Below are 21,005 nucleotides of genomic sequence, written 5' to 3' on the forward strand. Positions count from 1 at the left end.
TCGTTCCTGCGACGCTCCGTCGGGCAGCTCCGTAGGGTGAGGGGTGAGCCGGGAGCTCGGGCTGAAGGAAACAAGCAGGGAAGAACTGGGAATTTGGCCTTGCTTTTCTCCGGCAGCGCAGGGCAGAGCTGTGCCGCAGCTTTGAGGCGCTGGGCACCGTGCTTGTGCTGCCGGGTCCGGCCGGACCTCTTCCCGGGCCCGGACCTGCTTGGCATCCACGCCGGTTCGAGTGTCCGTGGCCGTGGGCTCTGCCCAGCCCTGGGGCGCGCGGCGAAGGCACCGCGTCGAGGGAGGCGCTGGCAAACCGCGGTCTCGCGGTCCAGGTGGCCGAGGCTGCAGGTGACGTCCCATCCGGCACTGACGTGCTGAGCGCGTGTCCGGGACGCGGCACGGGTGCTCTGAGCCCAGGCTCCGGGCGGGTGGACCGGGGCTGGTGGCAGGCTCGGTTTATCCAGGTCCGTCCTTCCCCTCTCCGAGCAGACGAGCGGTGCAAGGCGCGTGGCACTGCCCTCTCCCCGGCACGGCACGGCGTCACGAAGGGACGAGGGGTGGGAGCAGCTGGCCTAAGCCCGGTCGGATGACCATACTGTTAGAAATGGATTTAATATCCCTAATCGGTTTAATATGCACGTTGTTATCCCTGCAGATAGATGTTTTTCCGCTACCGCGGTAGCTGCTGGTCCGGCAGCCCTGCCGGAGAGCCGCTCAGCGCAGTGCCAGCCACGGCAGCGCTGGGCCTGTCACCTCCCCTCCATGCCACCGGTGCTGCTTCGGGGTGGCAGCTCCCGGGTGTCCTAGGGAGCGCGGCTCTCACCGGCCCGTCCTGGGGCCGGGCTGGGAAAGGGGAGGCGGATGCGTGCTCCGATCCCGCCGGACGCTGAGCGGCGAGAAGCAGGTGAGTTTTCTTTCTCCGTCAGGCGGGATCTGCGGAGGCGGACGCGGGGCTGTGCAGAGCCAGGGCCAGCGGCTCCGCGATGAGTCGCTCTCCCAGAAAGTACCTGGTTCCCCTCTGCTGCCCGGAGGGGACAACTTGGGGACTTGCGAGGGCTGCAGGGGCTTAGTGCGAAACCGCTCCCGAGTCCGGCCGGGAGCCGCTGGGAAAGTCGTCGTGGTCTCAGGTTTCTGGCTGCTGCCGGTGCCGAGCGGTTCGGGGACGAGGAGCGGCGCTCGGCTCCATCTGCCCCCGCTAATCCCCAGACAAACGCGGCTCCTCCATCTGTGCAGCCGCAGCCGCCGAGCCCATCGCGCCGGCCACTTAATCTAAGTGGCTTTGGCCAAAGATAAGGTCATTAATTACGCTGGGATTAGAGAACGGCGCGGGCCTGGCTCGGCTTGGCTCGGCTCTCCATCGGGTCGAGTCCCTGCCGCGCCGGCCCCGGCCCGGCTGAGCACGGAGGCTGGAGCGCTTCGCCGGGGAAGCGGCGGAGGGACGGAGTGCCGTCCCGCCTCCCTCGCCGGTGCTCCCCGGTGCTTGGCGCGGCTGTGCCGGCTCGCCGTGGCGCTTCTGTTTTCCTGCCCTTTCGCTTCCCCTTTCTCGTGTTTTGGCTGCAGCATGTTCTGCAGCGTGGTCTCGCTGCCGGGCGCGGGGCCGCTGCCGGGGCAGGGGCAGGGCCGGGGCTGGGGCTGCCGCGAGAAGGGCTGGGACCCCCGGGCTCCCCTCTGCTCCGGGCCGAGGCTCAGGGCACCGGTCCCCGTTGCTGATCCACCTCTGCCGCCCCTTTTGCTACCTGGTCCCGGTTGCTGGACCCCTCGTGTCCCCGAGCGCCCGTGGGAGTCGGGGTGTCCCTGCCGTGTCCGGGGGTGTCCCGCTCGGATTTGGGGTAAAAGCTGCTCCTCCCCCCGATAGCCGCTGCGGCGCTTGGCCTCGCGTCTCTTAGACGTTGGGTGTTTTCTGGGGGGTTAAAGGGCTCCCGGTGCAAAGCCCCCGGGGCTGCGGTGGTCGCGCTCTCCCCGCGCCCCGTTCCCACGCCGCAGGGGACAGCACCTGACCCGGGTGGCCCCGGCCAGGCCGGGGACCGTCTGGGGGACGGTGTCACCTGGGGACCACGGCTCCCGCAGACGCGCGGCAGCTGCCGCATGCCAACCCAGCACGGCTGGGATTAGCCGCGTCCGGCCCGGCTCCCGGCCTGATCTTTACTTCCCAGGTCGGATCTTCGTGCCGCGGGGGACCCGGAGGAGCGACCGGGCAGCCGGGGGTGGCTCGGGCTCTGCGGGGCGCGGGCAGCGTTTCGGGTGCCGGTGGCTCCGCGGGGCCGGGACGCGCGGGGAGGCTGCAGGGAAGCCGTGTTGCAAGAGCCTAAAAATAAAAGGAGCTGTTGGCGGGCGTTGTGCAACGGCCCGTGTCCCGGAGCCGGGCTCCCGCGGCCGAGCCCCGGCAAGGAGGGGTTTAGGGAGAGGCCGGGGGGGCTCCCGCGCGCGGGCAGGCCCTTGGCGCGCTGGCCCGGCGGCAGCGGGAGCGCGGGCAGGCGTCCAGCCCGCTCCGAGCCTCTGCCAGGTGCCAAATTCCCCCTGGAGCGAAACCGCCCCGGAGCGGCGGGCGGCCGAGCCGCGGCCCCCGCTTCCTCCCCGGCCGCCCGCCGGCAGCTGCTGGCGGTTGGCGTTGCGACACGGGGCGACACGGGGCGCGGGAGGCTGCGTCCCCCCCCCCGGGGCACGGGGCGATTGGGCGGGGGGTGCCGGGGCGCAGGAGGCTGCAGGGATCTGCCGGCGCCTTCGTCCTCGAGCAAATCCCGGCGGCAGCGTCTGCGCCCGTTGCGCAGGTGGGGAAACTGAGGCAGGGGCGCGAGGAAGCCAGCTGTGCCCAGCCGCCCTGCGCCGGGCCTGGGGTGCCAGGCTGGCTGTCACCCCCCCGGGCACCCGGTCCCCGTGCCGGCTGGCGCGGCCGGGCGGGAAAGGCCGCGGGAGGCAGAGCCTTGTCCCGCTGGCGCCAGCCCAAACCCGGGGACTTGGCCCTGCGCCCCGGGAGCCCCGCGGCTGCTCCGGCCGCCGTGTCGCGGTGTCACAGGGCCACCTGCCGGCAAAGCCACCGGGCCCGGCGGCGCCCGGCCCTCGCCTCCAGCAGCCTCCCAGTCTCCCCAGTCTGGGGGCGCTGGGGTGAACTGGCACCCGCCTCCGACCGGGCACCAGTCCCATCCCCGGCCAGGCGTGGGGCTCCGGGTGCCACCGGCCGGGATGCCTCAGAGACGGCCCCGCTCCGGCCAGGAACAGATTAAATGTCATTTTATTTCACACCAAAAAAAAAAAAAAGTACAAAAGAAGAGGTGAGTGGAGATTTAATTGCTTATATTAAAAATCTACCGGGTGAGACTGAGCTGTTTCCACCAGCGTCAGCGCAGATCTGCGGAGATGTTTCCTCCTCCCTCTTCTCCACCGCTGGACGCTCCCGAGCCAAAGCCGGTATCTCCATCGGCGGGGATGGGGGGGGGGCACCCGCCTGCCCTGGCCCGCCCAGCCCTGCCTGCCCCCTCTGCATGTCCTTGGGGGTCCCCATCCCCCGGGGGGGGGGGACGGTCCCCGGCTGCAGCCCAGTCCTGGACCGCTTTATCCCTCCGGAAACTGTTGGGAGCATCCCTGCCGCGGGCCCCATCCTGCCCGGCCCCAGCACCCTCCACCGCCCCGGCCGGGGGGTCCCCGGGGTGACACCGTCGCCGTGTCCAGAACCGGGTGCTAATTTGGGGGGAGGCGGAAAGGGGGAGCGGGGGGGGTGGGCTTGGGCCGTTTTGATTTGCTTTGATCATTATTATTATTACTTTTTGTATTCCCGTGTGTGTTTTTGTCCCTTTTCCCTCCGTACAAAATGAGCGGGATGGTCGTGGGCGACGTGGGGCCGGGCGAGCCGGGGGGGCCGCACCGCCGCCCCTCACTGCAGCAGGGCCCGGATCTGCTTGGACGTGGTGTCGTCGTTGAGGTGCCGAGTGGTGTACCTGGGGGGAGGACCGTCACCCCGCGCCCCGGCCGCGGTACCGGCTGGGGGGGGGGCCGGGGGGGGCCACACTCACCTCAGCGCGTTCAGCAGCCCCTCGGTGCTGTTGGAGGGTTGGTCCTTCAGGACCTTGATGCATCCTTTCATCTGCGGGGGGGGGGGGGGGGGGGAGATGGTTAACGCCTGGACCCGCTGCAGAAAACGCCCCCGGGAAGGCCGGCAGCCTCCTCTCAGCCTTCCTCCTCCCCGCCGCCTCCCAGCCTGCTCCATCCTCCTCCTCTTCGCCCAGGGGAAGAGAAATTCCCCTCCGAACCAACGCCTCCATGGGAGACGTCCGGGATGGCCCCACCCCGCCCCGGCGCTCGCTCACGTCAATCTTGGAGGTCTTGGCGAAGGCGCCCACGGGGTGGACGTGGTCGTAGAGGATGATGACGCCGACCATGACGCGCATGCAGAAGAGCAGGGTCTCGGTGCTGGTGAAGCGGCTCCGGTACTCCCTGCCGCCGGGAGGGGGTCGGCGTGAGCCCGGGCGCCGGCGGGACCCCCGCGCCGCCGCCGCCTCCGCCCGGGGTACTCACGGGGTCTCCAGCATCACCCGGCAGACGCAGGCCATGGTGCTGAGGCAGTCGGTCGTGTCCTCGATGGGCAGCGTCTTGTTCTGCGGCGGGAGAGCCCCGAGGTGGCGGTTCCCCTCCGGCCCCCGGCCCCGGCCCCCGCCGGCCCCGGCCCCGCTCACCTCCGAGACGAACTTGGTGGTGGCGTTGCTGAGCGTCTTGAGCATGGGGGTGGCCTCGGCGTAGAAGAGGGACATCCTGTTGGCCATCTCGTTGTTGACCTCGCTCTCCGCGTCCAGCTGCAGGTTGTTGAGGCGGTTGCGGCTGATGGTTCGCCGGTAGTAGCTGAAGTCGTTCTGGATGGCGGGGTTGGTCATCTGCGGGGAGCCGGCCGGGCGCGAGCCCCGCGTCAGCCGCCGGCGTCGGCACAGCTCCGCGGCACGGCGCGCGCGCGGGGGGACCCGGGGGACCCGGGGCGGCACCTTGAGCTCGTCGAAGCTGAGGGTGAAGTGGAGGATCTCGGCGAACTGCTTGGCCAAGGCTTGCTCGCGCTCGAGGTGCTGTGTGGGGGCGTACGGGGGGCTGGTGAGGGCCTCCAGCAGGCTCCGCAGGGCGTTTTCTGGAGGGGGAATTGCAGCTGGGTGCTCGTCCGGCCCGGGCGCAGCCCCGGGTGGGGAAACTGAGGCACGGGGCAGTGCAGCACCCGGTGCCCCAGTGGCCCCCCTGAATGGTGGGACATGGCAATGGGGACCAGGGGGGCCCAGCGGGCGCTCACCAAGCCGCAGGGAGAACTCGTAGAAGCGCTTCAGCTTGGCTACGAGGGGGCACACGGCGTTCCAGGCCTTCTCCTGCAGCTGCAGGTCGCCGGGGTGCTGGATGGCCTGCGGGGAGGAGAGCGCGGCGGTCGCCCCCGAGCCGCGGCAGGGCGGCGGGTGGGTGGGCGGGCGGGCGCTGGGGCGGCACCCACCTCGCGGATCTCCTGCCCGGCGCCCGTGTAGGACCGCAGCTCGGCCAGCACGGCCTGCGCCTCCTCCAGCACGGCGTTCACCTGGTTCCACACCGCCGTCTCCGCCTCGGTGGGCTGCGCATCTGCGGCGGGCGCCCCAGGGAGAGAAACCCGCAGGGCGCTGAGCGGGGCCGGCGGCACCGGGCGCCCCGAGCGTGGCGGCACCGGCACCCCGCCGCGCCCCGCCGCGAGCACCCAAGGGGTGCAGGGCCATGAGCCGCCCCGGCGTCCCCAGCGCTGCCGGGGTCGGGCGTGGGAAAGTGCTGCCGGCGGCTCCCGCGGCCGCTTCCCTTCTCGTCCCCCACCCCGGGAGCGGCGGCGGGACGCCCGGGGCGCTCGGCGCCGGCTCGGTCACCCCCAAAATTGCGGCGGCGAGAGGCCAGCGCCTCTCTGCCTCCAGCCCTTCCTGGCGGTGGTCTCGCCCCTCCTTCTCCCTCGGCCGGGTCTGGGGTCAGCCCTGCGGCTGCGGTCCTGCTCGCCGGTGCCCGGGGGCCCCGAGCGGCCCCCCCAGCCCAGGGCTCTCCCCAACGGGCTGCAAGTTGCCCCCAGGGAAGCGGAGCAGCCCCGCCGGTGCGTCCCCCCTCCCCGGGGCCGGCTGCTGTCTCGGGGCCGCGGGGAGCCGGCGGTGGACAGCTGGGGGGGGGGGTGAGGGGGGGGGCGGCTGGGATGGGCGCGATGCGATGGGCGACGGATAGGAGAACTCAAAATGTGCGTGAATGTGGAACTCAGGATAATCGGAGAACGAAAGGAAAATAAAAAAATCCCATCTCACTTTCAAAGTCAAGGAAAAAATTAGGGCCTTGGTCAAGTTCGTTATAAGTCAACACTTTAAGAAGGTTCCCCATGTGAAACCTGCAAGAGAAGAAACAAGAGGAAAAAAGCATGATGGTGAGGAGGCGATCGGGGACGAGGCGCTGGGCCAGGGGCAGCGGCCGGGCGGCGAGGGGAGCCCGGCCCCCCCGCGCCTTGGGGGCCCGGGGAGCACCGCGGCCCCGCTGCCGGCCCCGCCGGCTGCAGCCTCTTCCCGCCCCGATGGCGATGAGCGCGGGCGGATGGGGGTGATGGAGAGGAAGGAGCGAAGGGAGGGGAGCGCCGCTGGGCTCCGGCCGGGAGGGCGAAGGGCTCGGCGAGTCCCCGCGGTCTCGGCTAGGGGCAGCCCCACGCCGGGGGCTCGGCACGGCCCGGCCCGGGGTGTTGCAGAGGGCTGGAGGCTGCTGCGGGCTGCGCTGCACCCGAGGGCCCCCGCGCCGGGCTGCACGGGGAGGGGCGCCCGGCAGGATGCTCGGCGCTGCGGGACCCGGCTCCGCGGCGGCTATTTCGGGCCCGGCGGGTGCGGCGAGCCGCGCACGCCCTCTCCCCGCCGGGCCGCTGCCGCTGCGCTATTTTTACACCCTGCGCTTTTGCTCCGAGCGGCGTCCCGGCAGGGAGGGAGCCGGGGTGGCCGGGGACCGCAGGGACCTTGCAGGTGTCCTGCGTCCTGCCGTGGCCACCGGCAAGCCCAGGCCAGCGGGAAGCCGGTGCAAATCTCCCGGGGTGGACGGGGATCCCTGTGCACCCTGGTCACCGTCCCGCTGCGTGCGGCTGCGACTGCTGCACGGATCCTTCCTGCCGTCTCCCTCGGCCGCGTGGGCAGTGAAGCCTCTCCCTGTGCTCCCCCGCTGTCCCCTCGCATGGGGGACACGAGCCGAACGGCCACCACCATGCCACCAACTGCGGTGGCGATGGGGACGTCCCGCGGCTGGCTGGGTCCCCTCGCCAGGCTGGGAGAGGAGGCAGCGCACCAAAACGTCCCCGCTCCGGCCCCACGGCGGGGGGAGACGGTCTGGGCATCTCCCCGGTCCTGCTCCCCTTCCCCTGCCCGGCTCAGCCCGAAGCGGCCGGGGTCACCGAGCCCCACGGCGGAGCCCGGGCAGGGCGGCGGGGCCCATCGCCCCGTCCTCGGCAGAGCGGCAGCTTCTCCCGGCAGCCGCCGCCGCGTGCCCGGCCCCCTCCCCGCGCCCGCCCCGCTCGCCGGACTTACTTTCAAAATCCAGGAAAAAATGCGGACAGTTTTCTAAATCTTTGCCCAATACCTTTATCAGGTTGCCCATGGCCAGCAGACCTGAGCGAGAGAAACGAGAGCGTGGAACAGCACCGGGGCGGACGGGCGGCCACCTCGGCCCGCCGGCACCGCTGCCACTCACCTGCGGCCGTGCCGAGCCGGGGCGCGGGGCGAGCGGCACCGCGGCGGAGCGGCGGCCCGACTGCTGCCTGCGTGCGTGCGTGCGTGCGTGCGCGTGGAAACGGGGCCGCTCGCCCCGGCGCTTCTGGGTTTGCTATTTTGGAGGCGAGGAGGGAAGCGGGGAGACGGTTTCGGAGCCTCGCGCTTCCTGTGGGCGCCGCGCGGCCGACGCCGACGCCGTGGCCCCGGTGGGGCCCTGCCGTCCCGTTCCCCCCCCCGCCGCCCACCCAGCCGGTGGGGACACGCCGGGGGGCTTCCCATAGCCACCCCCATAGCGAGCTCCCCTATAGCCTCCATAGAGCCTATAGCTCCCCTATAGCCCCATCAGCTCCCCGAAACAGCCGCAGGCGGCGGGATCCTGGTCGCCCATGATTTCTGCCCCGCGCGCTCGGTCTGGGCATCGCGGCCCCGCGGCGAGGGTCGTTACCTTGGTGTCCGGCGCGGCGGCTACGGCAGCAGCAGGGGCTGGGGAAGGCGCATAAATCACTTCATCGGCCGCGGGAACCTGCGGGCGGGAGGGCGACAGCGTCAGGCCGGCCGGAGCCAGAGCCGGGACCGGAACGGCTCGGAGGGGCCGGCAAGAGGCCCCCCCGTTGCCCCCCTCCAACAGGGACCCGCACAAGGGTCATCAGGCCTTGGGACCTGCTGGGGACGGCTCTCCTGCAGCCCCGGCTCCAGCCTGACCCCGCTCGGCGGGTGCTGCCTGCTGGGTCTCCGCGCGCCGCTCCATGTGGATTCACCTTATTTGCCTCTAGTATTTTTTACTGCCAGCCGCCGGTGGCTTTTGGAAGCCGGTCAAGGCTCCCTCGAGGTGCAACGCGCTTCCCGCCGTCCTCCCCGGCGCCTGCGGGGCCAGCAGCACCCGCAAAGACGGTGGCACACGCCGCCCCGCCGAGCCGGCATCAGCATCCCTCGAGCCGGCGTCAGCATCCCTCGAGCCGGCGTCAGCATCCCTCGTGCCGGCGTCAGCATCCCTCGAGCCGGCCCTCGAGTGCAGCCTGAATCCCGCAGGCCCCGGTGCTCTCCCGCTTCCATCCCTTAGGTTGCTCTCTGCGGATGGCATCGCTTTGCCGAAACGCCGCTCCCATGGGTGCCGTGGGCCGGGTTGCAAACTCCCCTCCCCACCCGCGTAACCCTGGGGGCTCCCCGCTGTGATTCACAGCTGTGCAGAAGCAGCAATCAAAGCCTGGGAGTTAAAGGCCGCGGGGCGGCTGCTCCTGGGGGCTTTGGCCTCTGCAGCTGGGAGGGGGGCACAGCCCTGCGGAGGAGCTTGCAGGCAGCCCCCAGCCCCCTTTGCTCCAAGCAGCCCCGTGGCCCCGAAGGAGGGAGCTTCCCCGCCAGACCTGGGCGAACAGGGCTGGTCCCGGCGCAGGATGCGGCCCAGCAGCATCGGGGTGAGTCACTGCGAGAGCAGGGGCGCGGGGAGCAAAGGGGGGCCGGGAGCTGCCTCCCAGGCGCACGGGGGGCTGCGGTGGGCTGGGGCTGAGGCCGGGCTTCCCCGCAGAGGCCAGCGGGAAGCAGCCGGGGATTTGGCAGCCTGTAATCAAGTGCTTGGGCTTAATTAACGCAACCGGGGAGTGGAGAGGCAGAGCTCTCCCCTGCTCAGTGGTGGGTGCCTGGGCACTGCTGTCACCTGCCTGGGGACAGGGCTGTCCCCAACCCATGTGCTCCTGTGGCAGCCCTTCAGCCTCAGCCCCCTGTGGTGGCTCTGCCCACCCTCCTCCTCCTCAGCCAGCCGAGCTGTGGCTCTGCGCTGGGGATGGGGCTGCGGGACCCCGCGGGAGCATCCTGAGGGTGCGGATCCAGATCCAGGCAGCGGCGACTCCTTTGAGAGATGAGAAAAACCCGGTTTCCTCTGGAATAAATGGATCCGTGCCTGCTGGGAGCCTCGTGTTCCTGGAGGATTAAACGAGGTCTCGATGAAAGCGTTCCGAGGAATTATTCCGTGAGCGGCTGGCCTGGGAGACAGCTCCTGTCTCTCCCTGCGGCCGGATAACGAACTGACGCAGCCAGCCCTGATCTCCGCGAATTCCTCACTGCAGCCGTGATGGGGAGAGCAACACCCGGTGCTGGCAGCTGCCCGCGAGGGTTTGCTGCTGCTGCCGGCTGAGAACGGCAGCCCGGACGCTGCCCGGGTTGGCAGGGCGCAGGCGTCACCCGGGTGCCGGGACGGTGCTGTGCGTGCCGGAGTGCCACGGCACGGAGACCTGCGGGGTGGCGCGGGGAGGTGCCGGCTGTGGTGCTTGGGGCAGGTGGTTGGGCCAGGAGATTTGCACCCGCTCGGCTCGGGCTTTTGCATAAATTTTGTTATCGGCGTGCAGGCATCCTCCTCGCGCCTGCACGGAGACTGTCCTTGACAGGCGAGAGCAGCGGCTCAGGGCTGGGATTTGTCACCGCTGAACTCTGCAGTGCTGCTCCTGCCGGTGCCCGGAGAGGGGGGACAGGCCGGTCCCCAGCACGGGGATGTCCCGCGTGGAGCTGGAGCTGCAGCGGTGCTGGGCTGCGGTGCTGGGGAGCGGGATGGGGCTCTGCAGCCGTCTGCCCTGCAGCCACCCTGTGCCCGGGGAGCGGGAATGGGGAAGGACAGCCCGGTGCTGGGCCTTGGCCTGGGACGCTCCCAGTGACGTGATCTCCTGGCCACCCTGCTGCCCCTGTGCCCTCGGGTGGCTGTGGCAGGTCTGGGGAAGCAGCAACGTGCCCGCAGCTTGGATGGTGCTCAGGAGGAGCCGAGCGCCCTGGGAACGCCAGGCCTTGGGGCACAGCTCTGCTCGGGGATTTAGCGCCCAGGGGACCGGGGCACCTTCGTCCCTCGTGGCCCTGGCAGAGCAGCCAGGCCCCAGACGCCTTCCCAGGCAGCGGCGCAGCCCTCGGGGCATCGGAAAGGGGCTGCAGGCTGTGCCTGCTCGTGGGTGTCCGCTTCCCGAGCCAGCCCTGCCTCGGCTCCCCTCCGAGGTGCTCGGGAACGCCTCGGCGAGGGACTGGCACGAGGGCACCAGCGCACCGTCCTTCCAGGAGCGAGGGAAGATGCCGGCACGGTAACCACCCACCGCTGTGTTGCTTTGTCACCCGCTCGGACAGCGGGGTGGCACCTGGGGGATGCAGCGTGGCCGAAGGCGATGCTCCCCCCACCCAGCCCACCGCTCGCCCGGGGCCCCGGTGCTGCCGGTTTGCACCTGTGCCCGGTGCGGGTGGGGGGTGAGAGCTGCCTGCGACGGGGGGAATGGGGCTGGGCCCAGAGGTGCCCCTGGGTTTTGGGGTGTCTGGGGCCTCCCTGCATAGGAGGGGGCAGAAATGCCCCGGGATCAGGCCGTGAGCGCTGTCCCCTTGTCACCGGGGCGGGTTTGGGGCTGTGCCTGCTCCCGCTGCTGCAGCATCCCCGAGCGTCCCTGGCGAGGGGGCATCGCAGCCCGGTGCGGCGCCGCGTCCCCAGGCCCGGGGGGGGGGGGGTCTGCTCCCCCCTTCCCCCCGCTCGGCCCCGCAGCGCCCCGGCCTCCCCCGGGCCGCGCCGCCGCCGCAGCCACTCGAAGGCGGTGGAAGCCGCAGGGAGGGACGCGCCGGGGGATGGATGGTTTTTCCCGGGGGGGGGAACGTTGTCCCGGGAACGAGGTCGCCGCGGGCCTCTCGGCGCTGCCCCAGGACGAGCTGCCACCGCCGTAACCCCGGGGAGGGTCGGGGCTCTCCGGGGCCCCCGGTTTCCCCCAGCACCGGGGGACCTCGCCGCCTCGGCGGAGGGGAGAAACGCCCCCCCCCCCCCCCGGTGCCCTTCGCCGGGGCTGCCCGGCCTCCGGCGCCGCGGCTGCGGCTGCGGGCGGATTTACCGCAGGGCTCCCCGGGAGCGAGCGCCGCAGCACCGGCGAGCGCGGACCCACCCAGGCGCCCACGGGCACCGCTGCCGCGGCGCCTCCCGGGGGTCCCGTCCCCCCCCCGCACCCCAATCCCCGCTCCCACCCCGGGGGCACCCGGGGAAAGGGGGGTGCGCGGGGTGCGGAGCGAGCCGGGACCCCTGCGAGGAGCCGGGGCGCCCCCCGCCCGCCCCCACCCGCCCCCGCGGCGGGCACAGCGGCCCCGCGCCCCCCCCCCCCCGGCGGCCCTCACCGTGGCGGCGGCGGCGGCGTCGCGCTGCGGCTGCTCGGGCGCGGGGGGCGTCTGCGAAGGGGCCGCCCCGCGCCTGCGAGCCGCGCCGCCGCCGCCGCTCGCCCCCCCCCCCCCGCCCGGCCCGGCGCGGCCCCCCCGCCGCCGCCACCGTGACGTCTCGGTGCCGAGGGAGCCGCTTAACCCCTGCCGCTCCGGGCCGCCGCTCTGCCCCGGGGGGGCCCAGGCCCCAAACCGCCCTCGCGAGCACCTGGACGGCACCGCCGCCCCCCCCGGGACCCCCCGGCGGAGGAGGGGGCCGCAGACAGCGGGTGCTGCGGAGCGAGGTCACCTCCTGCGGCTCCCCGGGGCCCTGCCCGGCACCGGCTCCTCTCCCACATCTGGGGGGGGTCCTCTCCCACATCTGGCAGGGGGCCTCCACATCTGGCTGGGGCAGCCGGCTGCTGCGGGAGCCCACGTCCACCCCCCAACTCTGCACCCGGTGCAGGGCCGATCCTGCTGGGGTGGTGTCACCCCACACTGGGGGGGAGCCTGGAAATGGGGTGTTTCTGCTTTTCCAGCGTGTCTCCTTTACCCAGGCTGGCGCTGAGCATTGCGAGGGGGTGGTGAAATGGACCCCCGGTGTCATGGTCACCGGTGTCCAGGCCCCGCCTGCCCAGTCTGTCCCAGCATCTGCCAGGGATGGAGCACGTGCACGTCCCACTGCCCCGGGGCCACGTGCAGCTGCCCAGCTCCGGGAAGCGTCCGGACGAGTTCGGTAAACCCTGACTAGCAAAATCACTGGAGACCCCCCGGACGTGTGGGGATATCGGGGCAGGGAGGCAGGGAGGAGGCTGTGCCCATGGTACCCATGCAGAGTCTCCGTGCAGGTACCCAGAGCAGCAGCGGGGGGTCAGCGGCCACTCGGGAGATTTGGGAAGGCCACGGCACGTTCACCCTGCCCCCAGCTCCCAGGGAGCTCGCTGAGCTTTGCTCTGCCTCCGCGGAACTGGGGGTGATGCCAGGACTCAGCTCCTGGACGCCTGGGGCCGTTTCCCCCCGGGGCAGCAACCCGCCGTGGGTCCCAGGAGGAGTGTGGGGGATGACCGGAGATGTCTCTCTCCATCTGTCTCCCTCTTTCTGAAGCCCCACCATCTGTCCACCCCTGCAGGGCCAGGCCACCAGAGTGGTGACACCTCAGGCTCCAGGGAGAAGATGACCAAGAGAAACCCCGTGTTTCCCGAGCGCTGCCAGCCCGGCTGCTCCCAGGTGTGTCCCAGGTGCGTGAGCGCCCCGGTCGTGGGTGGCTTTGGGTCGCAGCTGCCCTCCCCTGGGTCCCCCCGTGGCCCCGTAGCTGGCTGCCGGCCCCGGGGATGCGGGGTGGGATGAGGGGATGCGGCAGGGCGGCTTCTGGGCTGCACCGGGGCTCGTAGCCCTCCGCGCCGTCCACCTCCTCACCCGCCCCCGTCTCCGGAGCATCGCGGATGCCCCCCACTTTTGCCAGGCGAGAAGCGATGCTGCGGTCCGGAGCTGCTGCCCAGGCGCGCAGGGCCGGTGCTGGGGATGCTCGCGGAGGAAGTGGGGGTGGCCGGGAAAGGCGGCCGCCGGGGCCACGCACGCCGCGAGCGGCTCCCTTAAAAGGACATTTCTGCATGACAAAGTGCTGCGCGGGAGCCCACCCGGTGCCCCCCGATCCCCCCCCGAACCCCCGGGGCCAAACCCTGGCCCCAGGCACGCTGCACAGGGGAAAGCACCTGCTCCAGGGATGATTCCCCTGGGCTGCAGGGAAAAGGCTGAGGCCGCCGGCAAGGAAATGCAGCTCGGAGGCTGGAGCCGAGTGGGAAGTGAGCAAGCGAGAGAGCGAGCTGGGTTTTGATCTGAAACTCTCTGCACGCTGCAGCTCAGCCCCAAACCCCAGTTTTTCCCCCCCCCCGCCCCAGACACACATGCCCTGAGACGCGCTGCCCGCACAGGGCCGTGCCCAGCGCAGCTCCACCAGCACAGCCGGGGTGGGGGCCATTGCCGAGGCCAGCCTGGCTCCAGCACCGCAGCCGGCCCCTCTCCACCGATTCCTGGCCCACCGCCTCCTTTCCCAGCCGTGTCCCGAAGGATCAAGGACGGCTCTGGGCGATGCAGGGGTGTAAGGCGAGGGGAAGGGCTGTCTGGAGAGGCTGGGGGCGAGCAACAGCGGTTCGATGTTTCCCAGTGCTCTGAGCATCTCAAAGAGCTATTTATAGGCGGCAACTAGTGCGAGCGCCTTCCCGGGGGGGGGGGGGGGGGGGGGGAGAGGAGAGGCCCGGCTCGCTCCCGCTCGCTTTCCCTCCCCGGCCCTGCCGACGGCTTCCCGGGGCACGACCCGTCGCCGAAGGCTGGGTGGGACCGGGCCGCCCGCTCGCCGGGACCCCCGCCTGGGCGCAGCCCCCCGGGACGTGCCGCTGCAGCCCGCAGCCGCTGGGGGAAGCTGCAGCCCTGCGCATTAAACAGCATCACTGGAGAAGCTGGTTTTTAGGACTCCAGCGAGGTCGCAGCAGCTCCGCGCTCCGGGACCCCGCAGAAGGCAGTGGGAGCGATGCCGCTGCCCGGCAGCGATTGCAGAGGCGATGCCCTGGCACAGCCTGGCCCAGGGCAGCCCGGAGCCTGGCAGCGCTGCAGCCCCAAGCCCGCTCACCCGGCATGGACCATCCCTGGCTCCGCTGTGTTGTCCCGCTGAGAGACACAGGGGAACGTGCAGACGCCGTGCTCGCAAATCCCCGTCCCTGCGGGGCCGTTCATCACCGCCCGCCGGCTGCTGCTCCGCAGGGCACTGGGGGCAGAGGCCGTCCAGTTCTGCCTTAAACCACTCACTCGCTGCTTCATTAATTCATTGCTCCCTGCGACACGGAAGCACCTTCCTGGCAGTAACTCTGCGGCCGGGGCGAAGGCCAGGGCCCCGCTGGACGCGGTCCCCAGCGCGGCACCGGCGAGCAGCGGGCACCGTCTCCGGCGGGTTTCGGTGCCGCGGTGGTGTCTGTGGCTCCTGCCGGCAGCGGTGCCGCTGGAGCCGCCTTCCCCTCCACCCCAAACGGCGAAACCCGGTGCCAAAGGCTGCTGCCCCGGTGCCCCCCGTCCAGCCGGGGCCGGTGGTGCCCGCACGGCGCTGGCACGGGAAAGCCCCGGCCACGGCTGGGGCACGGCAGTGCCCCGCGCCAGGGCAGCATGTGGCCCCATCCTCGCCAGGCTCCATCGCTGCGCTGCTTCAATTAAGCCCTCATGAATTTTTCAGCCCCTCGGAGCATCCTGAGAGCGGCAGGGCTGCAGCGGCTCTAATTGAAGTCTTCTCTACTTAAGCATGCAATAAATGGCAGAGGATTGCCCAGTGCGGGGGGAGGGGGTTGTCCCTGCGGGGGGGACATCCAGTGCCAGGCAGAGGGAGCTGGGGTGACCCCAAACCGCTCCCCGGGTGCGGGTGGTGGGGAGCTGCCCGTGCAGAGCAGCTCCCTGCAGCGGCCGGCAGCTCCCGATAACGGTTTGCCCGGAGGGCAGGAGGGTTTGCGAGGTCCCGGCACCAGGTCTGTGACCGCAGCGGTCCCGTGTCACCGGGCAGCGCCGGCCCCGGCTGGATGGGACGTTGCCCCCCGGCAGCTGCCGCGCTGCCGGGGACGAAGGGGCTCGGCGGTGCTGGGGATGCAGCGCTGGGAATGCGCAGCGCAGCGCGGCGGGATGGCCAAGGTCACCGGGAAAAGCAGCCAGCGGTCGCCATGGAAACGCTTTGCACTGGTTTCTGGAAATCGGGGTGGTTTTCTTCTCCCTTCCCCTCCTGTGTTTCAGCCATGGTTGCTGCTCGCGGGGGGCGGCGAGCCCCGGCCCTCACCCCGCGGTGGGGCGGCCCTGGGCCTCCGCTCGGATACGGGGCCCGGGGAGGCCGGGCAGCCGAAGGGGCAGGCGAAGGGGGCGTGGGGGTGATTTGGGATCGGCCGGGGCCTCGCTGCCAGGGCCGGGCTCCAGGGCCGGGCAGCACCAGGCGAGCGCTGAGGAGGAGGAGGAGGCACCGCGAAGCAGCTCAGCGCTGGGGCCGGGCGACACGCGGAGCCGAGCGCCGGGCAGGGGAAGGAGCAGGGGGCAGAGCGGGAGGGCGGCAGTGCGGGACAGTCAGGGCAGCGGCGTCCCTGAACCCACGTTCCCCATCCCAGCATCCTGCTGCCAGTGTTGTGCTCCCAGTATCCCACCGCAGCATCCCACCCCAGTATCCCAGTCCCAGTATCCCACCCCAGCATCCCACTCCAGTACCCCAACCCCAGCATCCCCACCCCAGTATTCCACACCAATATCCCAGTCCCAGCATCCCATCCTGGGATCTCAGTCCCAGCCTCCCCATCCCAGCACCTCCATTCCAGCATCCCCACCCCAGCATCCCACCCCAGTATCCCAGTCCCAGCATCTCCATCCCAGCATCCCCACCCCAGCATCCCACCCCGGTATCCTCGTATCCCAGTCCCAGTATCCCACAGCAATATCCCAGTTGCAGCATCCCACCCCATTATCCCCACCCCGAGCCCCCCTCCCGCGGGCCCCCCTGTGGGCCCCCGGCTGATTGACAGCGCTCCCAGCCAATGGGGCGCCGCGGCCGGGAGGGGCGGGTCGCCCGCGGTGACAAGAGGGGCGGGAGCGGCGCGGGGGGGGGGCAGAGCGGAGCGGCGGGGCGGGAGCGGGAGCGGGAGAGGGAGCGGCCCCTCCCGGCACCGGCACCGGCACCGGCACCGGCACCGGCACTGCTCCCCGGCCCGGGCCCCGCCGACCGCCTCCGCCCGCCCGCGCCGCCCGCCAGGTAAGGGGCCGTCGGGGCCGGGAGCCGTCCCCGTCCTCCCCGGGAGCGGGGCTGCCGTCGGGGCTGCAGCCGGTGCCGCCGGGAGCCGTCCCGTCCTTCCCCGGAGCTGCTTCCCCCGGGAGCGGGGCTCCCGTCGGAGCTCCCCCAGGAGCCGGAGCCTCCGGGACTGGGGCTGGCCCGGGAGCCGGCCCTCCCACGAGCGGGGCAGCCGTCGGGGCTGAGACGGGTCCCATCCCGGACCCCCCCCCCCGCGGCGCTGGGATCCCCCGGTGCGGCGTGCCGGGGGGGCAGGTGTGGGGACACCCATAGTGACCCCCCTGCGTTGGGGCCCTGCTCCGGCACAGCTGCTACTTCAGCCCTCGCCCCAGGGATGGCCCAGCATCGCCTCCGAAGGCAGGATCCGGCCCTCTGCCCTGCAGCCCGGCAGGTCTGTGCTCTGTGTCCCGCTCGGAAACGGGAATCGAGGTCTTTGGCCCAAAGGAGCTTCTCGCGCCCTGGCCTCTCCGAGGCGAAACTCATGGGATGGGAGCCGTCTGGGGGGGGGGGGGGGGGCTTGTGGCAAAGGTCCTCGTCGCTGTTCCCTCCCGGGAAAAGCTGCCTCTCGCCAGCCCTTGTGCGAGGCGACGGGGTCCCTGGTCCAGCGGGGCGGGGGGAGACGCAGGAGGAAGAGGAAGAGTGAAGAATGGTACCCAGCGGGGAGGGATTGCTGTCCCCGCTGTCCAGAAAATCCCACCCGTCGGAAGGTGTGTGGAACACCTCTCCCCCCGCGCTATCCAGGACGTGGAAGGATTAATGGTGCCTGCAGGTCAGAGGGGGCTGCGGAGCCGGCAGGGCTTGACCCCGCAAGCGTGTCCGGGGACCGGCGGGGAGGTTTTGCCACCGTTCTCCGCGGTGTCTCGAAGTTTCCTTGGCTCCGATCGCCGAAAGGCGGCGGGTGAAGTCCCACCGCAGCAGACTGGTGACAGATGCCGGTGGGATGGTGGAGCAGGAAGCAGCCTCTGCCGGAGGGATTAGCGAAGAGCGGGCTGGACGTGAGCACGAGGAGCAGCCCCGGTTGCAGGGGGAGGGAGCCTTGCACCCAGCCCCAGCTGCCCCCGACGTGGAGGAGAGAAGGACCCCGAGGGGCTGGGGGGAAACTGCGAGTCCCTGTGCCGGGGACGTCGGACGCGTGGAGTGGAAATGTGGCTTGGTCGGTCTCCAGGTGAACTTCTACTCAACTTCATTGCGAGAGAAACTCCAGGATGCTCTCGGCTCACCATCTGCCGCTCGCCGGAGCAGCGGCCGGCAGCCAAGGCTGTGTGGGAGCAGGCACGGAGCGTATTCGGAGCAGATTCGCGCTCTGCCTACGCAGCGGCTGCCTTGCAGGGCCCCGGCGTGCCGCGCTGCGGGGAGGCTGGCGCAGAGGGGCTGCGCGGCGGCAGAGCCCCGTCCCCGCGCGGGGCTGGCTGCCCCCTCGGTCACCTCCGCTCGGCTCGGGCTGTGTCGCTGCGGCTGCCGGTGGGGTTTTTCCCCCCTTTAACGCAAGCAGCAGGGGTGGCCTTTAACACAAGCCTGGCCTTGGTGCTGCAGTCGCTGTCTCAACATCCAGCAGCCGTATCCACGTACCGAGCCGGCCGGATTGGCTCGTTGCAGCGGACGAGGCACGTGGGATCGGCAGGTGCCGTGCGGCGGGATGCTGCCGGAGGAGCACCGGCCTTCCCTGTTCCCAGCACGACGGAGCTGTGCCTTTCCTCTTCCAGAGCCAGCGATGGGGAAGCACAACAGCAAGCTGGCACCGGAGATGCTGGATGACCTGGTGCGGAGCACGGAGTTCAGCGAGCAGGAGCTGAAGCAGTGGTACAAGGGCTTCCTCAAGGACTGTCCCACCGGCATCCTCAACCTGGAGGAGTTCCAGCAGCTCTACATCAAGGTGGGCCCGGCCACGGGACGGGGTCTGTGGTCCCAACACGGTCCCCAGGGACGGCGGCTCGTCCCCTAGCCCCATGGTTATGGCACTGCTGAGTTCCCGGGCTGGGGGGCTGCTTCAGGACACTGCTGCCCTGGGGATGTGATGTCTCTCCTCCACGCCGAGCTCCCCCTCCCCGTTTAGATCTCTCTCTTCTCTCCTCCCTGCAGTTTTTCCCCTACGGAGATGCTTCTAAGTTCGCCCAGCACGCTTTCCGCACCTTCGACAAGAACGGTGACGGGACCATTGACTTCCGGGAGTTCATCTGTGCCCTGTCTGTCACCTCCAGGGGGACCTTTGAGCAGAAACTCAACTGGGCCTTCGAGATGTACGACCTGGATGGAGATGGGAAGATCACGCGCTTGGAGATGCTGGAGATCATTGAGGTACTGGTGACGTGGGGCTGTATGTGGTGGTGGGCTCAGCCCAGGAGTGAGCCTAGAGAAATGGCCGAGCAGCCTGCTTTGACCTGGGTTTTTGGTGTTTCTACAAGTGCTTGAAGTCTAGTGCTTAAAACCGGCAGGGGTAGCCTGCTTTCTCCAGGCTTTTTAGAAATATTGGGCCCCTTCTGGCACCACGGAATGGGTTTCCCTGGCCATAACCTTGGCTGAAAAGAGCCCTGGGGGTGCATACGGGTGTAGCTGTGCAGAAGCAGTTCATGCCAGGGGTGAGCGGGTCCCAGCAGGGGCAGGAATCCTGTGCCTGCCTTGTCCTGGCACCTTCTGCCCAGCCAATGCTCCAGCTCCGGCCCTTTGCACCTCTTCTCGCTGCAGGCCATCTACAAGATGGTGGGGACTGTGATCATGATGCGGATGAACCAAGACGGGCTGACTCCCCAGCAGCGCGTTGACAAGATCTTCACAAAGATGGACAAAGACAAAGACGACCAGATCTCCCTGGAAGAGTTCAAGGAGGCAGCGAAGAGCGATCCCTCCATCGTCCTCCTCCTGCAGTGCGACATGCAGAAATAGAGCCGGGGGGGGGGGGGGGGGGTTACCGCTGGGCTGGTTGAAGCCAACCTCTGCTCCCCGTGATGGTTTCTACCCCCGTTGCCTAATCTCCTGTCCCTGCCACATGCATGCTGCTTCCCGGAGCTTTACTCGGTGCCTGGTGGCACAGATCTGCCGGGGAAACCGTTTTCCCTGCTCCGCTGAGTCTCCCCGCATCGCTTAGCCCTGATGTGAGCCATGCTCCATCCTTCCTCTGCCTCGCTCCTTGCTGTGTCCTGGGAAAATCTGCCTGGTCCGGGGACTGCAGCTCTCCCTCAGCTGGTACCGCCGGCTCCAGATGCTGCCGGCTGGAGCTGGCCCCACAGATCAGCCCCCCGGGCCCAGCCCTGGCCTCGCCGCAGCGGTGCTCCCCACCGCCTGCCGGGAGCCCCCCAGCTCCCCGGGGTGACGCGCTTGAGGCCAACTGCTCCAGCACCCCGGCTGCTCGCTCCGCGCTCCCTCTGCTCCCTCCCTAGCTCCGCCTGGCCCGTCTCTTTCATCCTACGCTTAAACCAGCTTTTTGGTTTTGCTTTCCACTCCCCCTGATTGCTTGTGAGGCTTCCAGGGAGCCTGAAAGGCCCCGAGTCCTGCCCCGGCGTCTCCTTCGCTGGCGATTCCCCGCGAGCCGTGCGGAGCGGCCAGGGCCGGTGCCGGGAGCTGCACCCTCGCCGCGGCTCGCTGCCCGGCTTTAGCCCTCCTGCCTCGTCGGGTGGGGAGGTGCGGAGGCAGGCTTTCACCCCGTGGGGCGCGGGAGCCTTGCGGACCCACGCGCTTCCCGGCCCGCGGAGCGGGACAGGGCTGCTGTGGGAACGGGTGCATCCCGCGTCGGAGGCCGCAGAAAGGTCCGGATGGGCCCCACACGCGTGGAGCCTCCTGGGAAGGGTGCGAGGACACAGTGACGGCACCAGAAGTGTAACTGCACCTCCCTCCCTGCCTGCTGCCTCCGTCCCCCTGCCCCACAGCAGGAATACTGTCACTGATCGGTGTTGAGTCTGCACGTCGTGGTGTTGATGACTGTAGTATCTGTTAGGCGACTGTGAAGTTGTTGTATATTTTTTTAATGGAAAAATAAACTGTGTCCCACGTGTGGCTTTCCTGGCTGGCTTATGGAGGGGCATCGTCCTGCCGCTGCTGTTTTGGGGGGCTGGATGATGACACTGTGCCCCTGAGCATCACTTACAGGGCTTGCTGAGGCTGCGAGGCCCCGGGGGATGGAGGAGCCCGGTCTGTGCGGAAAGCACAGCTCTGGCTGTGCATGTAGCGTCAGGGAAGGGAGTAGCAGCATCGCCTGGGGGTAGGACCAGAAATCCCTGATCCCTGCTGGAAAGGGTCTCATTTCTCCACCAGGAGACAAACCCGGCCCTCCCCTTCGGTCAGGGCTGCGTGCAGGCAGAGGCGCTGGTGGCTTTGTGCTCCCGGCACCAGCAGAGACTGGGACCTGCTATCGCTGCCTGTCTTTCCTTCTCAGCCTCCTCTTCTCCACTCCTATGTTC

General features: G+C 70.0%; 2 protein-coding genes across 7 annotated transcripts; one reads left to right on the forward strand and one right to left on the reverse strand.

The window, feature by feature from the left end:
• Positions 1-3,254: 3,254 nt before the first annotated feature.
• On the reverse strand, positions 3,255-11,902 carry LOC135330687 (CYFIP-related Rac1 interactor A-like). Of its 4 annotated transcripts, none has more exons than XM_064525098.1 (11): positions 11,799-11,902; positions 8,131-8,208; positions 6,255-6,334; positions 5,444-5,565; positions 5,252-5,357; positions 4,959-5,095; positions 4,659-4,853; positions 4,501-4,580; positions 4,293-4,419; positions 3,999-4,069; positions 3,255-3,923 (listed from the first exon to the last, which is right to left on the reverse strand). In XM_064525098.1, the coding sequence occupies exons 3-11, from the start codon at positions 6,325-6,327 to the stop codon at positions 3,860-3,862; spliced, it is 975 nt and encodes a 324-aa protein (XP_064381168.1). In that variant the 5' UTR covers positions 6,328-6,334; positions 8,131-8,208; positions 11,799-11,902; the 3' UTR covers positions 3,255-3,859. The 4 variants fall into 4 exon arrangements, with proteins under 4 accessions (XP_064381168.1, XP_064381169.1, XP_064381170.1 ...); XM_064525099.1 differs by lacking the exon at positions 6,255-6,334 and adding an exon at positions 7,503-7,583; XM_064525100.1 differs by lacking the exons at positions 6,255-6,334; positions 11,799-11,902 and adding an exon at positions 7,503-7,583 and having other exon boundaries at positions 8,131-8,702.
• Positions 11,903-16,473: 4,571 nt separating this feature from the next.
• HPCAL4 (hippocalcin like 4) lies at positions 16,474-20,599 on the forward strand. 3 transcript variants are annotated; one of them, XM_026098053.2, is made up of 4 exons: positions 16,474-16,578; positions 18,318-18,487; positions 18,694-18,909; positions 19,297-20,599. In XM_026098053.2, exons 2-4 carry the CDS (start codon positions 18,326-18,328, stop codon positions 19,492-19,494), a joined length of 576 nt encoding a protein of 191 aa, XP_025953838.1. In that variant the 5' UTR covers positions 16,474-16,578; positions 18,318-18,325; the 3' UTR covers positions 19,495-20,599. The 3 variants fall into 3 exon arrangements, with proteins under 3 accessions (XP_025953838.1, XP_025953839.1, XP_025953837.1); XM_026098054.2 differs by lacking the exon at positions 16,474-16,578 and adding an exon at positions 18,071-18,235; XM_026098052.2 differs by lacking the exon at positions 16,474-16,578 and having other exon boundaries at positions 18,243-18,487.
• The last annotated feature ends 406 nt before the right edge of the window (positions 20,600-21,005 follow it).

The sequence above is a fragment of the Dromaius novaehollandiae genome, chromosome 23, assembly GCF_036370855.1.
Source record: "Dromaius novaehollandiae isolate bDroNov1 chromosome 23, bDroNov1.hap1, whole genome shotgun sequence".
NCBI lineage: Eukaryota > Metazoa > Chordata > Aves > Casuariiformes > Dromaiidae > Dromaius > Dromaius novaehollandiae.

What these genes read in the sequence shown, in the direction of transcription:
- LOC135330687 (XM_064525098.1), bottom strand. Translation starts at nt 6,327, where the DNA reads ATGGGGAACCTTCTTAAAGTGTTGACTTATAACGAACTTGACCAAGGC. An exon ending in TTTTTTCCTTGACTTTGAAA is followed by an intron (nt 5,566 to 6,254) that starts GTGAGATGGGAT and finishes CGCCCGCCGCAG; the next exon opens with ATGCGCAGCCCACCGAGGCG. An exon ending in GGGCTGCTGAACGCGCTGAG is followed by an intron (nt 3,924 to 3,998) that starts GTGAGTGTGGCC and finishes TCCTCCCCCCAG; the next exon opens with GTACACCACTCGGCACCTCA.
- HPCAL4 (XM_026098052.2), top strand. Translation starts at nt 18,251, where the DNA reads ATGCTGCCGGAGGAGCACCGGCCTTCCCTGTTCCCAGCACGACGGAGC. An exon ending in TCCAGCAGCTCTACATCAAG is followed by an intron (nt 18,488 to 18,693) that starts GTGGGCCCGGCC and finishes TCCTCCCTGCAG; the next exon opens with TTTTTCCCCTACGGAGATGC. An exon ending in AGATGCTGGAGATCATTGAG is followed by an intron (nt 18,910 to 19,296) that starts GTACTGGTGACG and finishes TTCTCGCTGCAG; the next exon opens with GCCATCTACAAGATGGTGGG.